At 41.0% G+C, this 21,223-nt stretch overlaps 1 protein-coding gene across 1 annotated transcript in view; it reads left to right on the top strand.

The window, feature by feature from the left end:
* The window catches only part of TESK2 (testis associated actin remodelling kinase 2), a 120,726-nt gene that overhangs the window by 21,721 nt on the left and 77,782 nt on the right, over positions 1–21,223 (top strand). The window contains exon 3 of the mRNA XM_075935868.1: positions 12,423–12,544. Coding sequence (XP_075791983.1) covers positions 12,423–12,544 — 122 coding nt within the window. The remainder of the gene's footprint in view (positions 1–12,422; positions 12,545–21,223) is intronic.

The following is a 21,223-nucleotide window of genomic DNA, read 5'->3' as shown; positions in this document are numbered from 1 at the left end:
TGATGTTCAGATCAACTGTGCAAGATGCCAATAGATGTCCCCAGCACTTGCCCCTTTCCAAAATCAGTAATATGACATTCCTGTTTTCCTGGTGAGAAATAAAGGAGTCACCAAGTGTGAACAAATATTGGGGAGGGGGGATAGAAATGTCGAGAATAAAAAAGTGAGGTTAGGGAGGGAGAAACAAAACAAACACAAATAGCCAAAAAAGGGCAAGCAGGAGAGAGAATGGATGGAAAAGAGGCAGCATTAAGTGAACTAAAAGGTACAGTACAAGAAAACATAGGTGAGAGGATATGTAGCCCTGATTTAGTCAGAAGAAGTAGGAAAGAGTTGGATGCCACTGACTTGGGACATTTCAAGGATCATGCTGCAAACCTCGGATCTTAACTAACCTTGAGTGTCAACAGGTAAGTAAACTATTTGAACCTTCAGTATGTTTTCAATATAAATAATAAATCTAAGTCTTCACGTTATTGACAGTCTCATCAGAAAGGCGAAAGATGGAACTTATACGGAAACTCAACTGCACTTTCATTATTGTAGGTTGTCACATTGGCTTGGTGATAAAGCTTTCACTGTCGCTTTCTGTGCTGCACCTGTTCATTCTCCAGAGTGGTTAAGCCAGAACCTTTAAGCTGTACTGAATTAAGGGCTTTAAAGAACCAACTACTAAAAAGAAGGAGATTCTGAGAGTTCAAAGTAAATGTATCATTTCTGACTTTTTAAAAATAATATTTAAACTTTAAAACGTGAAAAATAAAATCCTAAATATTAGGATTGTTACAGCATTTGAAAACAAACATGTTAATGCAAAAGCTAAAATGTAATGAGATAAATCTACATAAGAACGGCCGTACTGGGTCAGACCAAAGGTCCTTCTAGCCCAGTATCCTGTCTGCCGACAGTGGCCAGCACCAGGTGCCCCAGAGAGGGTGGACCGAAGACAATGATCAAGCGATTTGTCTCCTGCCATCTCTCTCCAGCCTCTGACAAACAGAGGCCAAGGACACCATTTTATCCCCTGGCTGATAGCCTTTTATGGACCTAACCTCCATGAAATTATCTAGCTAGTGTAATTGTAACTGATTTAAATGAGATTATAGGATAAAATTGGCCCAGTGTATAGCACGGAGATGTATGATTGTATGTATCCGAACAGTCTCTACCATCTGCCCTCCACTCCCCTTTTGTCTCTGCATTTGAAGCCATGAGTGTGTTCTTTGAAGATGGTGGTGATGCACACAATCATTAAGTAGAAAGTACTTATGTGCAATTTTTGCTTTAAAGGTGAAGGCAGGAAAAATGTTAGTTTTGAGCATGCTAGACATTGGGATATGAGGTTTATTGATTGTCTACTTGTAACCACAGCTTGGTTCATGCTGCTTATTATGTAAATTCATATTTTTGGTTTCAGGACATGTAGCATACTAAGCAGACAGATTTTTTTTTTCTTCCTGTCCTATTTTAGTACAGTAGATACTCCTGTATTTAGTTTCTTTTAAGAACTGGACTTTGTATTGACTACTTGATATAATAGCTCTTTTCAGTTTTGCCTTTGCTATGTATTTGTTTGTTACAGTCTTAATGATAAAATATGCTTTTTTTCCATCTCCCATGGTCATTGTAAATGCAGCAGATGATCTATCTCTTGTACCTCTTTTGCTTCATATCTTCCTTCCAAACTAAAATAAAACCTTGTATGGCACACCATTGGGCTAAAGAGGCTTCCTAATCATTTTTCATCATTTGTTGTCTAAACTCTTACTTTTTTCTCTCTTTACAGTTGGTTCTTAGTTGCAGCTGCTGCAACAGTGCAACACAGGTGAGGCAGTGGTTCAACTATTGAGGGAAGATTCCCTTATAGAAAAGAAGTAGTGACTGAAGTCACTATCTTGGAAGCTGATTCTAATAATTAACAGTGAATGGAACTAGTGGGTTTTTCTCTTTCAGTTTGTAGTTACTGAGCAGAGTCATATTTGTATGTTATGAAGCAGTAGAATATATGCATGCACTTGACTTTGTGGAAACCTTGAATCTGCAGGCAATTGGTGGAGTCACATAGGAATGTTAAGACACCATGTGAAGGGGACCCTGCATATTTTCTCTGGTGACCTCTCCATGCTTTGTCCTACTTGTGGAAGTCTTGGTGATTCTGTCAGAATGTTTGCTGGAGTGGTCATGCAGATCTCCAACAGGAGATTGTGTTTTGCTTTCAGAGATACAGGTGCAACATCTGTAGGTTTCCTTTCAAACAAACTAATAATCTACAAGGAAACATTTCTAATAGTGATTAAAAACATTATAAAAGCAGCACTGCAGTAGAAGTCAGCTGATAATATCAGCTAAGTCAGCTAAATCACACAGGAAACCTCAAACCCACATCTGCCTCTTCTGCTTATCTACCACTTACTTTAAAGGTTCTCGTTAACATTTTCTGATATGTCCTCATGAGCAGTAGTCTGTACTAGGAAGATGAATTCGTCAGTTGCATTAAGGAATGTTCTTTGAGTTAACAGCCTTACTTAATGTAACTGGACTAAGCAGTAGTCAAACACTGCTTAAAATTTAGAGATGAGGATATACAATACACTTGATATTTGTGAGACCTGTGTGCATCCATTAGATGACTGGTGTGTAAAAGATGTTTGTTTTGTTGTACGTAGATTGCTATAAAGTTGGCACTTGTTCACATGCTGTTAATACCCTAGCCATAGGCTGCTATTTGTGATGAATCAAAGTACTAACCTACCATGTGCTTGTCTAGTGTCTACATTTTAAAACCTGTTGAAAAATTGTAGCAAGAGCAAACAGCAGCCACATAAATCAATTGAGGATTGATACAAAATTTATTAAAATGAGGGACATAAACCTAACACAGGAGCTTCATCAAAGATGGAGAGATGGCATGGTTCTCAGTGCCCTTCCACCCCCCTTCAGAAACCTGCCCCCTGGCACCCTGCCCCCCCCTGCAGAAACCAGTTCCCTTTGGCACCCTGTCCCCTGCTGCAGAAACCTGTCCCTTTGCTCCCCCCTGCAGAAACCTGTCCCCTGCTGTAGAAACCTGTCTTTCTGGCACCCTGCCCTCTCTCCTCTACCCCCACTGGTACCCTGTTCCCTGCCCCAGAACTCACTAGCACCCCTCACCAGTACTGTGTCCCCCGCTCCCGAATGACTTTTCTATGGGTCAGTGACCCCTGACTCAAGACAGGTTCCCTGCCATTCTCATAAATAAAGGCAATGCAGAAACTTTTTGTGTTTAATATAGTATTTTATTTAAAAATGAGGCCTGGCCAACAAACCCCCAATTGGGGCCAAGCCCCCATCTGGCCACAACCATTCCTGCATTCTCCCTTCCCCAGACCCTAGATCTGAGCCTATCAAACACTGGAACCCCCTGCCCGAGCCCCTACATATCCCAACCCAAATTCCTGCACCCTCACATCCACAAGCCTGTGGCTTGCTTAGTACCCCAACACAGCCTGGCCTGAAGCCCCCTCCCCGAGCCAGTATCCACTTCTCCACCTCCTCCTGCATCCAGATTTCCTCCCAGAGCTTACACTGCTCACCCCTTCCCACACCCAAATCCCTCATTCCCACCCCAGAGACTACATAGCCTGTCTCAACCCAGTGAGGGTCCGACTAGACTGCAGGAGTTTTTCAAGATTCTGGAGATATCCCAGAAAAACTCTTCTGCATCCAGGGTTGCGTTTGTTCTTCTGCTTTTTTAGTGGAAGATCAAACAGGCTCTTTCGGTCACCCCTATACTCCTTTTTTCACAAGGAATAAGGGGGCTTCTAAAAGAAGGGTTTTTTTTTCTGACATTTGGTCTAGTCTAGACAGGCCAAATGTTGGAAAAACCTCTTCCTACAGAAGAATTTTTTTTTAAAAGCAGCAGTATGAGGATTGGGGATAGCAGGTGATGGAGAGGAGGAGAATTGAGAGGGCGGGGCTTGGTCTGTCATTTAAAAAGTGATCATGGGTGTAAAAAGGTTGGCGACCACTGACCTAGATGGTGTCTGCACTTGAGTGAAGTGATATGATTTTTTTTTTTTTTTTTTTACATTTGTGAAGCGAGTTGGGCCTTTGCTATGACCTATGCCATTGAGAGTCGTCTTTATTGTGTGGTTTCCTAGTAGAAAAGCAAGTGCCAAGTCTAGCACAAAAATACGTTTTTCATCTTAGACCTCACAACTTTTCAAGCACAGTTAAAATGATCTGTTAACTTTCTATTCTTCTGAGATCTGTATTGGGCTGGCTGTGGGAATTTTTAGTGTTTCTTGTATTGTCACTCTACAGCAAGGTAATAGAATGCCTCTCAGATGATAAATTTTGATGGTTTGTGACTAGTGACTGTCTATCTCTGTGCTACTTACTGAAATCAGGTATAGAAAGGAAAATTTCAAAAACCATTGCAACACTCTCCTTTTCCATCCTAAATACTTACCTTTTGACCTTGACAGTGAGTGTAAAGACGATGAGGGGCTGGGAAGGAATTCTTACGGGTGGATGAGTGTTTGAAGATCAAGTAAAGGTGTGAGAGAGGACAGATGGTTCTGATAGAAACTGTTCTTGGTATGTTTGATCATCCTAAAACAGCAGATTGTGTCTACAGGTGTATGTGTGCTGGAAAGAGGAATGTTACACATCAGATGAATGTTATGGGGACATTGATTGGAACTCATGTAGAATGACTGCATCAGTGTGGTAGTAGCAATGCACTTTATTTCCTCCTGTTGCCAGTGTGCAGTACAGAGCACTGGAAGGTACTATCCCAAGATGTTCATTGGCATATTCTGTGACTTCAGATATTTATGATATTGAGAGATGTGTAGCTAAATTGTGCCAGTCTGCCAGGCATACTTTCTTCTTGGAAGCTTTACCAATAAAATACTTAACATCAAGTTGTAATTTATTTGTAACTTTTTAAACTTAAAATGTCATTGTGGCATTACAGAAAAGCCTTCAGGAAGATGCAAATGTAGATGCATCAAACCTACTATCAGTGACATGCTCTTCCCTTATATGCCATCTTATCATCTGAGGCACCGGTGAAATCCTTTATCTGTATTTGTGTTAGTCTGTTCTCGCTATAAGTCCAAGATATGTTCCATAAAACTTAAACTTGTAGCAAAATAACTTAATTTTTTTCTGCAGCTGACTTCCATTTGCATAAATTGGGGGTATTTTGCGCGACTTAAAAGCGGGGAACGGGAGGACTTAAAATGCATCGGTTCCTACAAGTCAACGACTTCGGTGCAGAACAGCTGTATACCGGGGCAACTTATAGCAAAGACGCTCTGTATCAGTTACTTCTGTAGCAGCAGACAGATGTCCTAAACACAAGATCTTGACTTCGCTGCAAGCTCAAAGAGGCAGGAGAAGCTTTATTTAAAAAAAAAAAATGTTTTTGATGAGTAAAAAGGAAGGTGGGGAAAATGCTTTCATAGCAAAACTTTTTTTATAAAATGTTTCCTTTTTACATTCCCCATGCAGATTCTAAAAAGGAAATCAACAAGTTAAACTATTTTTAGATACTTCATGATTAGCAAGTTACTTATGCAATGAAGAGAGATGATGATGGTGTGGATATGCAGCCAGATTTTATTCCATGACCTATAAGAGACAGGATAGCTTGTGTTCTGTTATCAAAGTACTGACACACAAACTGAGCTGTTTATATGATTAATAAAAGGCAAAAAACATTTTAGCTATTCTTGATAAAAATCAGAACAATGAAGGGAATATTTAGCAGATGCTTTAACTTGGGTGGGGAGATATTGTAAATTCACGTCTTCAGAATGTTCCACAAATGTAAAGTTATCAACACCCTAGGCAGGTAGGTAAGTTAATCATCCTCATTTTGGTAAAGTGTAGAGGTGAAATGACTTGCCCAAAGTTACTCAATGAGTTAGCAACAGAGCTGACATTAGAATTTGGAAATTGGGCTGAGAGTCAATCATAGAATCCCTAGGGCTAGACGAGACCTCAGGAGTCGTCATGTCCAACTCCCTGCCCAAAGCAGGACCAACCCCAACTAAATCATCCCCACCCGGGTTTTATCAAGCCGGGACTTTAAAAACCGATGTTTTCCTTGCCTTGGCTTTGTCATGACATGTAGTAAAATGGAAAAATTAAACTTACCCCCTTGGTTTCTCTTCTATTCCTACACCCCACCCAATTGCCACTTTTAACTCTGAGTTTTCTCTAGAACTTCCAGGGCAGTTTTATTTAGTAATATTTTGCTGAAGTAGATATAAAGTCAACTTTCTTCCCCTTCACCTCCCAGGCTGTGCCTGTTTATATCTGATGCCAAAGTCTGGACCAACAGCCATCTGATCAAACTGAGTGCTTTCTTTCAAAATAAGATGATAGTCTCTTTGCTTTCTGAATTTGACCAAGAACAACCTAGTGATGGAGAAATATTGTTAAAAATACTCCATACCTACTGTGTTATGTGCTTTGGTTTTAAAATTGCCGTGCACTGTGGAAACAAACATAACATTAACAGAAAAATTAAGTCTTTTCTTAAAGCATATAATGAATAGATTTACAAAATAATGGAAACTGTACTGCTTTTGAATTAATTGTAAAATTTAGTTTGATTGCCACAGAAATATTGAGTAAAACTTATTTGACCTTCAGTGTAGAATATATCACAATAATTGAAAACTCCCTGCTTCGCAGAACCAGCTATGTAGTAATATTTGAATGGCCAAACTTGGGTTTTGGTTTAGTTCCTAGTGTAGTACTAGAGAGTGTCTCTGGGGACAAAAAGGTGCCCACAATTGTGCATTTTTGTTTCCCAAAACAAACATTTCTGTAACAGACAAGTGTAACAATTTGAATGGAGTCTCTTGCTCTTGGAATTATGGGCTTTTTTTACTGCTAAATTTTTTCGTCTTTGGAGTCCATACTAGAGTCCTAGTGATACATACTTACTGGTTCTTGTTGGCAGTGTTTATTACACTCTGCATATTTCTTTCTCTCTGACAGAATCTAGGGAGTAGTGACGTTATATAACTGATAATCCATGTGAAAATGGCCATGACTTGATCCCATTCCTTTAGTGATTGATGCAACAGCCTAACTTCTGGCATAATTTATTTTAATAAAGTTTTATTTAGCACCATAAATCTTCCAAGTGACACACTATTTTACAAGGTGAATACTTACTTACTGGGCTTTAAGAATTTATAATCTAACATATCTATGATCAAATAAATGTCAGTGGCTAGAAATACTGGGAGGACACCTATCATTTGTAGAGTTGGCATTTCGCAAAATCAGCAGAAACATATTGGAGGATGCCATAGTTTTGATTCTAGAAGGAGTTTTAGGCAATAAAAAAATTGAATAAGCAAGGTTTACATATACTTCACAAATCTCAGTGAGGGATGCATTTGAACAGCATGTACAAATGTAAAGAGAAGTTTGCCCATATCTGAGACATGCACTCTGCTCCCCTTGTTTAGACTGCAGTTATTTATTTCTTGAATCATTCTGCTGCCCTCATCACAGGGAGGAATTCTCAGAAATATGGATCTTGCGTCATAATCAAAAGGTGTTCTAACTCAAGTTTGATATCCTATAGTTCCTCAAAAGCCACTGCACTGATTAAAACATGCCCTCAACTCCTTTGCCTCAGTTGGGGCTTTAATGGCCAAGATTGTGTAGAGGAAAAGTAGTGTGGACAGTCTCCTAGAAAGAAATGGTCCCAAAAATGACTGAGTCCTGGCAGTTAGAGAGCTTCTCAGATGAGGAACCTAGATCTCGAATCCTGCCATCTGAAAGAAGACAAAGGGTGCATCTATACAATAGGGCTGTGTCTACATTGGCGCGATCTTGCACCAAAGCGGCTGCTTTGGCGCAAAAACATGCTGCCTGTCTACATTGGCGGGGAGTTCTTGTGCAAGAACACTGACGTTCTAATGTGTGAAATCAGTGCTTCTTGTGCAAGAACTAAGATGCTCCCGCTCAGGAATAAGCCCTCTTGCGCAACTGTTCTTGCGCAAGAGGCCAGTGTAGACAAGCAACATGAATTTCTTGCGCAAGAAAGCCCGATGGCTAAAATGGCCATCGGCGCTTTCTTGCACGAGAGAGCGTCTACACTGGCACAGATGCTCTTGCACAAAAGAACATCTTTTGCGCAAAGGCATATGCCAGTGTAGACGCTGTCTTGCACAAATACTCGAACGCAAAAACTCTTGCGTTAAAGAGTATTTGCGCAAAATCTTGCCAATGTAGATGTAGCCCAGGACTTAATTCGAAATAAACTATGTAAATTGAGCTACGTCAGTTGTATAGCTTATTTTGAATTTGAAATTGGGAGTGTCTACACAGCATTTATTTCGAAATAGAGCACTCTTCCTCCAACATCTCTTACTCCTTGTACAATGAGGGTTGCAGGAATTGAAGTAAGAAGTCCTCTAGCTTGACAGTATTTCAATATTATTTCGAAATAGCTGCCTGCTGTGTAGACGTGGACTAAGTTATTTTGAAATAATGCTAGTTATCTTGAAATTATGTTTCTTAGGGTAGGTCTACACAGCAACATTAGGGAAGACACTGAGAAATCAAGTGAAAGAACTTGTGTGGAGGGATAACAGGAGTTATTGATGTAATGGGGACTTGATTAAAGTTAGGATTGGAGGGAGAGAAGGGCAATGATATTGGCCACAGGTTTAGGGAACAGAGCACAGTAGTAACTAAGCTTGTGTGAGAGAGGAAGAGACAAATGGAACAGTAATTTGAGAGAGCTGTTGGTGGCTGTTGAGGAGGAATCAGTATAACTAGGTCAGAGACTGGATATGGGCGAGGTGCAAGGAGGTATCCATATGGTGTGTGAAGAGTTCCCTAAAATTACACTATCTGGTGAGGTTGGAAAATGGGTCAGAGTGGGAAGCAAAGGAAAAAGAATTGAAAGGTAATTAAATTTCATTTTTGAGACCAGATGTGTAATGAGAAATCAAAGAGGAGCAATCATTGATAGCTTGAGGTGGTTAACCATTGTTTTCTAGTAGCAAAAGCCTTCTCGATAAGTATTAGATGACTAGCGAATAGTGAACGTACTTTATTTAGAGAAGTACTCGGTTGAAAATAAAAATTCTAAATGTCTCAATCAGATGTTGTAGGAAATGTTCTTGATTTTTTTTTTTAAGTACACTCTAAAAATAATAGAGTTGTTAAAATGTGTGTAACTGCTGAAAAATTCATCAGTTACACACAGAGTTGGGTAGGTGGCTCCTCTGGAGTGAGTGCATGCAGGAAGCTGGCTTAAAAGCTGGCTTTTCGTGCATACTGGGAGCCTGCATGTAACTGTAATGGTTAACCAATGAACCCAGGCATGGTTACACTTTCATATCCCTAGTAAAAAAAAATACAAGTTAATCATGTGAATTAGCTTGGCTTTCTGAAAGGTAAATCAAGTGAGACAAATTAAATTATTTTCTAAATAAATCCTATAGGTCTACATAGAGTGGAAGCAATCACTTTAATGTTTGGGTTTTTCAGAAAGCTTCTACATAATGCCTTATTTTACAAATGGTTAGTAAACAGTTGCCCAACCCATATTTAAATAGGTGAGGAATTTTTCAGTGAATTGAAAGCAGAGAATTGACAATAAAGGTCTATTGTCTTTTGTGCTGGGTTGTAGGAGAGGATTCTGCAGGGCTTTGTGTTTTTAATTAGCTCACTCCTTTTTAAACTATGATGAAAACCCTACACCAAAACACTCCCCAAGCTTCAACAAGTAAAATCACTAAACTTAAAGAATTCCAAAAAGGGGGTGGGGGGGGGGGGAGAGAAACTCAGAAGCTAGGGTGTAGTGGTTTTACAGGGTACCGTATTTTCCGGCGTATAAGACGACTTTTTATGCTAAAAAACATCCCCCCAAAATTGAAGGTCGTCTTATACGCCAGGGCTTTTCTCGCCCCGGAGGACACAGACTGCGGGACCTCGCGGTCCCGCCGCCCGTATACTCCGGGGCGAGAAAAGCTGCTCCGCGTCTCCCTGGTCTGCAGACCAGGAAGACGCGGAACAAAGCCGCTGCTGGCTTCCCCCGCGGCTTCGCAAAGCCGCTGCCGGCATCCTCAGAGGCTTTGCTCCCGGTGTCCCTGGTCTGCTGGAGATGGTCCCCAGCAGACCAGAGGCACCGGGAGCAAAGCCGAAGCGACGGCGGGGTGCCGCGCTTCTGAGGCTTTGTTCTGGCAAAGCCTCAGAGGCGCGGGACCCTGCTGCTGCTGCGGCTTTGCTCCCGGTGCCTCTGGTCTGCTGGGGACTGTCTCCAGCAGACCAGGGACACCAGGAGCAAAGCTGGGGAGGCGGAGGGGTCCCGTGCCTCTGAGGCTTTGCTCTGGCAAAGCCGGGGAGGCGCGGGACCCCGCCGCTGCTGCGGCTTTGCTCCCGATGCCTCTGGTCTGCTGGGGACCGTCTCCAGCAGACCAGGGACACCAGGAGCAAAGCTGGGGAGGTGGAGGGGCGCTGGGGCGCTGCCGGTTGGCCTCTTAAGGGGGGGTAGTCTTATACGGAGAGTAGAAGACTAAAACCTATCTTTTAACTAATAAATTAGGGGGTCATCTTATACGCCTTATACGCCGGAAAATACGGTATGTAATAGATGTGGTCATCAGACTGAGGTGGCTTATGAAATGTAGTATGTGTAAGTCTAAAGTTATGCGCTTGGCCAGAAATCCTGTCCAAACCAGGTTGTAGTTAAATGGCACTGAACTAGTTAATGCTGCATAGGAAAGAGTTTTGGGGGTTTCTTGGTCAAGCGTATAATGGCTGTAAAGCCTGACAGGATGTATAATGATGAGTGGAGGGTGTTATTGAAGGCTTAGAGTTTTATGCTATTTATAAAGCATTGATTAGACTGCTTTTGAAGCACAGTGTCCAGTTTTGTTTGCATTGCTTCAAGGAAAAATTATAGCAGAATGAGTGAGAATATGCTTAGGGCATCAAAATTAAGGAAAGTAACAGAACTGGGGTTATTGGTTATTGATGACCTTTTTATAAAAGTATTTAAACCAGCTAAAGTGTGTTGTGAAGCTTAAGATTGGTGAACTGTTTGGTTATGAGAGCAGAAGTTTTTATGTTAATTAATAAATATAATATAACTTCCTAAAATCTTATTTTATATAAATAGTGGATAAACTGAATGGTCCTCCAAAAATCGTAGAGAAATCGAGCAGGATTTATCTAAATGGGCTTTGTCAATTTACACTTGCCTTAAAATTAATTGTATAAAACCAAGTTATAATTAAGTCTGAAACCAATAGAAATATTTCACAACTAATTTTAATTTCAATGCAAGCAGTACTTAAGCAAACATTCCCCTGCAGTTGTTGAAAACTAAACATTTGCTGCAACATTAAGTATTTGAAAGTGAAACTGATTTTCATTGCCCAACCTGAGAGAGAGATATGAAAAGTAGAAGCATAAATGCTAACAGTCTCAATGCATTTGTCGTCATTTACTCTTAATATCTGCTGTGTAGTGACATAGGTAGACATTTGTTACAACTCAAGATTTTTACCTCGACAGCGTGCCAATATTAGCAAATGAGCAATGGTTTTGGAATTGATACTATAAAGGATAATTTATGTATTGCTTAGTAGTAGCTTTTTTGGGGTGTGCCAGGAAGAAATACATGGCTAATTATGCTTTTCCACTCCCATGTCTGTTTGGCTAAGGATTTTGTGTGTTGTGCAAAAAAAAAAAAAAAGGAAAAGCTTAACCCTTTTCAAAACTTCTGTTAATTAGATGTGGGAATGGAGCCAAAATCGGGGGAAGGGAGGAGGTATTTGTGAAGAGGAACTCTTATAACAAGATGGAGCTGCTTTATAATATAAATGAAGAGTCCCTCTCAGGGTCTTTGTCCTAATGTCCAAATACTTCTGTAGGGTTGGCTCAAGCTACCTGCCAGATCACCTCTGTATCAAGCACCCTGATTTCCATGACAGCAGCCTCCCACAGGTACAATGAAACTCATCCCTGGTGGAGGAGGAGGAAGAAAGGGGCTTTTGTGTATTGCATACAGCTTTCATGGGATTTACAGTGTGGAACTGTCTTCTGCAAGAGACTGAGTAACCATGGAAATAAATATATTTGGAACAAAAAATGGTTCTTCAGTGTACCTTTTTCAGTTTCTTTACACTTGTTCATACAAATATGACCAAGTAAGCAAATCCTCTGAATTTACCAAGCTTTTTCTCCTACAGATAGTAACAGAAGAGGGAGAAATGGTGACTTTAAAAATACTTGGGAGGTATTCCAGCACTCTGGTAATGGAAAGCCATATCCTACTCTAGAGATGTTTCAGACACAAAGGACTTGCTTTTATGCTACTCTTTTAATGGCTCCATGACTTTACATTTCCTATCATTAAAATGTCATGCACTCATTTTGCTTTTGTTCTGTAGGTGAGACACAAAACTTCAGACCAGGTGATGGCTTTGAAGATGAACATGCTGAGTAGTAACCGAGCGAACATGCTGAAAGAGATTCAACTCATGAACAGGCTCTCTCATCCAAACATCTTAAGGTACTGCTTTTTTCTTCTGAGTATTAAGAGTGCAAGGGAGGGCTTCCATTTGCCTTTTTTTTTAAAGGGTTTTGTATATATCTGGATCTTTCTTGGCTCCAAAAGATGGAGAGCCTTTAATTTTTAAAATAGGATTTTTCATTCTAGAGCATATTGCCTACCTAGTTTGGCATTTTGCATCCAATAATAAGCAATAACTATTTCTTGAGGAACGTGGAAGTCTTCATAGCTTAATTGTCCCTACAATCAACTGATATGAAGGAAGAGGTTTGATTTTTTTTTTTATACTTACTTTTGTGAACGGTCACATAATAATATAGCTTCACTATTTTGATAACTACCTATGAGGGGTGGGTGAATTTTACAGGTTAACTAGTTGTATTTCTTCTGACTTGTTAAATTTATTGCCCTTCAATTTTGAGTGGTCCCTTGTCTCACAAATACAAAAACAAGATAAGAAGGATCAAAGACTAGAAACTTCAATTAAATTAGACCGCTCTGATTAATACTTGTCTTTTTAAAGGCTAAATTTTCCAATAGCTTGTCATAGCTCATTTTCAAATACTTCTACACATAGTGTGTGTGTGTGTGTGTGTGTGTGTGTGTGTGTGTGTGTGTGAGAGGGAGAGAGGCAGGCACTGATTTAGAATAACATTATTAGAATCTAATGTTATGATGATTATCATCTATACAGTATACCCAGGTAAACTTTTTTTCCTCTCTGCCTGCTGCTGCACAATCGGCAGACATCCTGACTGAGCTATAAGATGATACTGAAGTTTTTTCTTGGGAAGTCCATCAGCCTTGGAGCCAGTCAGTGTTTGTATGAAGCATAGACTCGTGTTGCCAATGCGGATTACGTCATGTTAATTTAGTGAACCATTAATGTGCAAAATTCACCAGAATGGTTAGATAGGCAATGTTTACTAAATGGAGATGACAGTTTGCTCTTCCTCCATATTTTTAAATAATTCAAGTCCCAGTATCAATCCCTGGAATATACTCGCTGCTGACTTTCCTGTTTGCTGGAACAACTCTTAAGCAGTTATTAATGCAAGGCAATATACTTTTACCTCTTTTGTTTTCCTAAGTAGTAATTTATAAGGATCCTTATCAGAAGTGTTTGAAAATCCACATGAAGTACCCCACCAGTTGAAGTCAATCTATTTTACTATTTTTTCCAAGTTGCAGTTGGGAGAGGCACAGTTTTTTCTTACAGTAACCATGCTGCTTTGACCATACCAGATAATACTTATCCAAGTGTTGTACCAATCTTTCCTTAATTGACTCTGTTGGTTTTCCCTTTACCGGGGTAGGGCTCTCAGATCTAATTCCCAGCATTTCCATTGTTGTCTACGCCTTTTAATTTTTTAGTGGCATCATGTGGGCAGCTTGCTTTTGTTCAGGAACAATAACTGGTATAAAGAATATTCCTCGCTACTTTTCATTCTGAAATGTGTGGCATGATGATGTCTTCCTGGGTAGCTGATTGAGCTCCACTGGAATACTGTTGGGAAGAGACGCCAACAGTAAAACAAAGTATCTCCGAACACTCATCTTGTTTTGCAAACTTGATACAGAAAGCAGTCTTACAGACTTTCTCAGAGTCAACCTGTTTCTTTTTTTGGCATGTGCATCATCACCAGTAATAGAGAATCTATCGGCCAAATGCTGCGTTCAGTTACATCTCCAAGTAGCCTTGCTGCTTTTAGTGGGGTTGCAGGGATCCATGAGAGCACAAGTTATTTGGCCTAATACAGAGGTAACTGGATGAAATGTATTGTCCTGTGATATAAGACTTCAGACTAGATGATGTGATGTTGCCTTCTGGCCTTAAGCTCTATGAATTTATGAATGATTTGAAGACAGTGGAATAGCACGGATGCCCCTGAAATGGAGCAGTAATTCTATTGATTATATGTGAATCCAAAGATAATCTGTTTGCTCTCCTAATGGTTCTGCAGGGCTGACAATCAATCTTTGTTTCCTCCTACTCACCTTAGGTAAGGAAATACAACTCAGATGATGTAAATAGACCCCTTGTTACTTGGCTCACCTGTTCCTTGCACGTGTTCACTTTTTCGGAGTATAATTCACTTGTTTTCCAAATTGCTTAATTTGAGGCTTGTTCTTTAGGGAAACTTCATTGTATTTTAAAATTGCTGATCTTTGTCTTCCCTATTGAATAGCGCCTCCTGAAATAGGATTTTCTTCACTGTCAACAGTGTTAAAATTGTATTTCACTTTGCCAGTTTTTCAATCTCTCACACTCCATGCTGATTGTTGCTGCTTCTTTCTATTTTAGGTTATTGAGATTGTCCTCTTCAGTTGTATTTCAGAATTGAGCTCTACCTGGCATAGTGCATATTTCAGTCTCTTTAGGATGGCTGCGGCAGGATTTCCACCTCTTAATGGTGCCCCTTTCTGTACCCCAGCTAATGACATGAAGTGTTTCCCTGTTTATCCATGTATATTTTACTTTATTCTGTTTGTTAGCCCTGATGTACACCAGGAGCTTTGTCAGAAATAACCCCCTCAGGTTTGAATTAGTAAGCGATGTGGAATTCAAACTCTGTACTCCTGCTTTTCATGAAGAGTAATGCTGATTTCGAACTTGTAAATCTGAAGTAATGTTAGCGTGGATGCTCCACTACCTCTAATTCAAACTAATTGGCCTTCAGGAGGCTTCCCACAGTCCTTCCTGGGGCTCTGAGTCCCGGGTAGCACGTGCACATTAACAGTTTGCCTCGGACTAATTTCAGTGCTTCCCCTTAGTGAGGACACGCAAGTTTGAATTTGTTAAATCGGGAGTTCTTAAGTCAAATTTGGTAATTTCAAAAATTTTCTTAATGTGGACATGGCCTTATATATTTTTTAACTGAGGACTTTACATAATATGTGCCTCTAATTCATTGTTGTAAGAAAAGAGCCTATACTACAGGCTGACAGGCTGCTAGTTGTGTTCATGAAAACTTTTTTGTTTGTGTGTTTATATCTGATATGCATTTGCTTTTGCAATGGATAATGGTGAGGGGGGAGAAAGATATGCATAAGTCTTGGCTAACTGGAACCTGGAGCACTATCAGGTATTGATCCTCTCATTAGGAGAATGTTCTCTAATAGTATAAAAACAAGTAGTCCTGTGGCACCTTGGAGACAGGTCTACTCATTGTTTTTAAAGTTACAGACAAGCCCTCTGAGACTGTTATGGTATACGTATGTTGAAGGGTTTTCTGGAATTCATCTACAGGCAGTCCCCGGGTTACATACAAGATAGGGACTATAGGTTTGTTCTTAAGTTGAATTTGTATTTAAGTCGGAACTGGCTCCAGATTCAGCTGCTGCCACTGAAACTGACCAGGGGCTGACTACAGGTAGCCGGAGGCAGAGTTGCTCTGCCCCCAGCTTCCTGGAATCAGCCTGATCAGATTCAACAGCTGCTGAATCTGGAGCCTGGGACAGAACAGCTGGGGCGCGTGCTGCCCGGTAGGTTCCCACAGGACCAACCCGGCAGCACCCCAGCTGCTCTACCCGAGGCGTCCCGCAACAAAAGCCTGGTGTGCTGGGGGGGGAGGGGAGGGCGCACTGCGCCCCCTCCCCCCCAGCACACCAGGGAGACCCGAGCAAAGCCTCACAGGCGGAGGGACCCTGCCGCCCGTGTGGCTTTGCTCCTGTCCCCCTGCTCTGCTGGGGGGGTCCAGCAAAGCCGCTGGACTCCCCCAGCAGACCAGGGACACCCGAGCAAAGCCGCTGCCTGGGACACCCGAGCAAAGCTGCTGGACCTCCCCAGCAGACCAGGGAGACTGAGAGAAGCTTTTCTCGCCCCGTTCGTAAGTGCGGATCCGACATGAGTCGGATCCGCGTAAGTCGGGGACTGCCTGTATTTGGATAAAAAGAGAGCTGTTCTTTCTTAATATGTAACTTTTCCATTCCAGGGATTTTAACACTTTTTGTCATCACTTAAAAATCTGTCCTCTAAAATTCTCTTCCTTTGTCATTTCTAGAGAAGTTATTCTCTCTCATGATATTCATTGTGCTGTGGTCAATGTTTGACTAATGCATATTCTTCACTTGACTCTGAGGTGAACTCTGGTCTTACATAATCAGTAAATATAAGCCACCTCGTCTCTTATAAGCTCTGATCAGCTGTAAAAAGCAATTGTTTTATGGCAGTGGTTTCAAAACTCTGATGTGGACATCACCAGTTGGCACCATTTCTTGTATTCTGCAGACTGAAACCGTTTTTATGTGGTTGGGAGGATCCTTCTTCTAGGATGTGGTTTGCAAAACTATATCTGTGTCTTTCTGGTGTAGATAGTAGCCAGGAACCTCTTTATCTCATTGATGTTTGTTGATGCATCACGTGTCTGACACTAAATTAGATGGCTTCTTTTCATGAACATTCCTGTTAACCCACACTTAACTTTTATATTAGAATATTTAAGCTACTTGTATTTTTATTAATTGAATCACTGTCATCACTAAATTATTTAATTAGCTTCATTTAGTTGAAATTCTACTTTTGCTTGTCTGCTGTCTACATTGCCTTATCCTTTTTGCTGGAAATTCCTGCCTAGTTTCTTTCTCGTAATCCACAACCTCTGACAGCTTTGGAGATCTGATCTGAGTGCATCTCAATACTTGATGGATTTCTTTAATTCATGGTATTATGGGGATTTATTTAGTTTTTTGTTGCTAAACATGTAGTTTACTTGCCCATCATCAGAGGGGTAGCCGTGTTAGTCTGGATCCGCAAAAGCGACAAGGAGTCCTGTGGCACCTTACAGACTAACAGGTGTATTGGAGCATAAGCTTTCGTGGGCAAAGATCCACTTCTTCAGATTGCCCATCATCTTTTGCTATGCCTGTGGGGTTTTTTCCTCCTCCTTATTCCAAAGTCATATTTAGGCACACTAGTTTCAGGATGTTCTAGTTTTTGTTTCCCAGGACTTACTTTGTATTAACCTCTGTTGCTGTCCTTATCCAAGACTTTTAGGATCATTTGTTGTTCCTGTTCTGGGTGTGGAATAAGTAGTCTAGCTGTATTCTTTGTCTTGCATATCACCACCAACCTTATAAGACTCTGCTGCTCAAATTCTGCCCTCAGCCAGCCAGCTGCAACTGCTGTCTTAGATGAAGTGGAAAGTTTAAAACTGGGTCTCCACCTTTTGGAGATAATGCAGCTCACGCTGTCTTGCTGTCCTCCCTAGAGGCCTCATGTACATGTTGAACATAAGAATCTATAAATAAAATCTTGTGGTTTGCAACACAGATATACCCTTGAGAAAAATGAGGAATTGCCAGTGTTACCCTATGGATTATCTCTGTGCACACACAAAAATAAAAAATAGGGCCACTTTCTCCATGAATGAACTGAACAGGGAATCTTAACTTGACCCCTCTCCTGTCACCTATTTCCAGCTTCTGACGAACAGAGGCTAGAGACACCATTCCTACCCATCCTGGGTAATAGCTATTGATGGACCTAACCTCCACGAATGTATCTAGTTCTTTTTTGAACCCTGTTCAAGTCCTGGTCTTCACAAGAACCTCTGGCAAGCTGTCATTAAAGTCAGCAGGCATGACTCTGAACACACACTGGGAGTAGATCTGTTGACTAAGAAGGTGCCATTTTTGCATCATCTTTTGGGCCGTAACTTAACTTGAAGCCACCTCTTGAACAATGTAAGCCTTCAAGATTGCTCTTGTACATTGTGCTATGTTGTTTGTATGCATTGTATCCAGGAGCTCTTGCCCAAGGCGATCCACAGGACTCTGATCCTTGTGAAATCAATGCTTTTTGTCCTGATAAGCCAGTCCCTGACTGTGTTGTAAAGTACTCACTAATGGAGCAGTATGTTAACTCAGGTCCTTCCACTTTCTCAATGACTTAACCACCTGCATTCTGCTACAAAGACCTTTTACATCTGCACTTGAAAGGGAATCCTCTGAACTGTCATTCATGTTAAACTTCGACACTTTCCAAAAAGGACTCAACAAACATTTGAACTGTCTCACCCATTATCAAGATAGCTTCCCCAATTATCACCTCTAATACCATTAACTCACAAACATCCCACTCTCCCTACCTCTAATATCATCAATTCACAGACACTTACCTTCCTTCTCCCCCCCCCTCCCCCCGCATCTCCCTCCTGTTCTGCAATGTGATTTGTCCTTTTCATATTTGTTAATTTTTTTTAATTGTATCCTTTGGTATATATGGTTGTGACTACTTTCTTCCACTATTTGATCTGAGGAAGTGGGTCTGGCCCACGAAAGCTCATCATCTAATAAACCATCTTGTTAGTCTTTAAAGTGCTACATTGTCCTGCATTTTGCTTCAGCTACCCCAGACTAACACGGCTACATCTCTATCACCGTCCTTCCACTCCTGTGCTGTCTTTCAGATTAGTGCATTTTCAGTATGCGATTGAATTTCAGTCTTTAATATCACTACTGTTTGCATGAAAAATGCCTCTTTATTTAATAAGTACTTTAGGGACCATTTTATATAAAAAAATGTTCTGTACACAGAAAGTCTTAGCTCATGTCTTAAATGTTCTCATGGGAGCACTCTGAAATATTGCTCTGTTTGGCAGAGAACATACAAGTAGATTGATTCATTGATTAAACCCCACCATCTGCAAATGTAATAAAACTAAAATCAGGTCTGTGTGTGTGTGTCATTTGAGATTTCTTGAAGGAGAATTTTTCATCTGCTCTCACATGCAAATTCAGCATCCTTGAAATATAATATCAGTCTGTTTTCTTTTGCTGCAGTTGGTCCCCTGTTGAGCCCTCCCATCAGTGGAATAATTTGTGATTTGAGTATTTTATGAAAGTATGACTGCTGGCATTGTTTTTTATCACCCTTAGTATGTTTATGCTGAACAATGGTTTGTAGTTAACAAGAGTCAGAAAATGATTTGTTTTTTTTCCTATAACCTGGTGCCTCAGAATAATTATTTTAGAAATCGTGTGCACATACTGGTGTAAATATATCAAAATGCATTTTATTTAAGTTTGTGTAACACAATTAACTATGGAACAGTAGTTTTAGTGCAGATTTAATAAAGTCATTTCCTGTGTCCATTGTCTCATTTGGGGACCGGTTAGAGTTTGTCATCTCCTGACCTGTTATCCTGGGTGCCAATGCTCTGCTACAGTAGCTCCCTTATCTGGACACTCTCAATAAGCGTACAGACATGCACTGAGTGTGTCTGCTGTAATTCTGATTCCAGCAGCCTGTTGGTTACACCACAGCCACACTCTGGTCTCTGCCAGTCTTGGTTACTGCTAGCCAAATGACCCTTATATGGCCCCAGTCCTGAACTTCTCTCAAAACTGCCTTCCTTGAAGTGTCTAGTCCTCTCCTGTACCCCTCAGAGAAATAATGAGATTAGCTTGCTGCTTTAATGAGACAGCAACCAGCAGCTAGCTTACAATATTTGGAGTCAACAATTTAAACACAGCACTGGGTTGGTGTAGGTTAAAATAAAACAAGTTTAACAGGACATAGGCTTATCAAGTAAAAGAAATAGTGAGAAGTGGTTACAAGCAAGTCAAAGTAAATTTTAGACTTTCAGATGTGTGTTTTCAATCTCACAAGGCACAGTCTTTGTTTCTTTCACCAATTACACTTGGTCCAGCATGGCTGGCTGACTGTCAGGGCCTTCCATAGAAGATGCTGAATTAGACTGGGAGGGTGCGTTGAAAGGATTTCCCAGAGGTTGAAAATATGAAACAATCCTATCTCCAAGTGTTAGCAAAGATGCCAACTTCTCCTCTATCGTAGGGGTGCTTGACTCTGCCTGCAAGCCCTGGTCTCCTGCACTGCTTCTTCCCACTTCCTCCCCGAACATGCCCATCCCCACTCCTCCTCGCCCTGCATGCTGCAAAACAGCTTTTTGTGGTAGGCAGGAGGACTGGGAGGGAAAGGGAGGACTTGATCAATAAGGCTGGTGCTGGGGGGAGGAAAGGCAAGGAGCTTGACTGCTGGGGACTGCTTATCGCCAGCTGATTGGGTGTTCCAACCCTGCAGTGCCCATGGAGTCGGTGCCTATTAGTGTTAGTAGTAATTTTCCAGTACAAATGCTTCCATTTTCCTCTCTATAGAAATGTATTCCTTAAAAATTGCTAGTATTTGGCAGTTGACCAGATTGGCTTACTGGGGAAATCCTCGGTGAGCTTAAACACAAAAAAGAAACTTACAAGAAGTGGAAACTTGGACAGATGGCTAGGGAGTAGTATAAATATTGCTCGAGAATGTACGGGAGTTATCAGGAAGGCGAAAGCACAACTGGAATTACAGCTAGCAAGGTATGTGAAGGGTAACAAGAAAGGGCTTCTACCGAGCATGTTAGCAATAAGAGGTTGATCAGGGAGGATGTGGGGCCCTTACTGGATGAGGGAGGTAACCTAGTGGCAGACGATGTGGGAAAAGCTGAAGTACTCAATGCTTTCTTTGCCTCTGTCTTCAGACAAGGTGAGCTCCCAGACAAATGCACTAGGCAACGCAGTATGGGAAGGAGGTGGTCAGCCCTTAGTGGGGAAAGAACAAGTTAGGAACTATTTAGAAAAGCTAAACATACACAAATCCATGGGTCCAGATTTAATGCATCCGAGGGTACTGAGGGAGTTGGCAAATGTCATTGCGGAGCCTTTGGCCATTATCTT

The sequence above is a fragment of the Pelodiscus sinensis genome, chromosome 9 (genome assembly GCF_049634645.1).
Source record: "Pelodiscus sinensis isolate JC-2024 chromosome 9, ASM4963464v1, whole genome shotgun sequence".
NCBI lineage: Eukaryota > Metazoa > Chordata > Testudines > Trionychidae > Pelodiscus > Pelodiscus sinensis.
The sequence above is the reverse complement of the archived record's forward strand: the minus strand, read 5'-3'. Positions and strand labels throughout refer to the sequence as shown.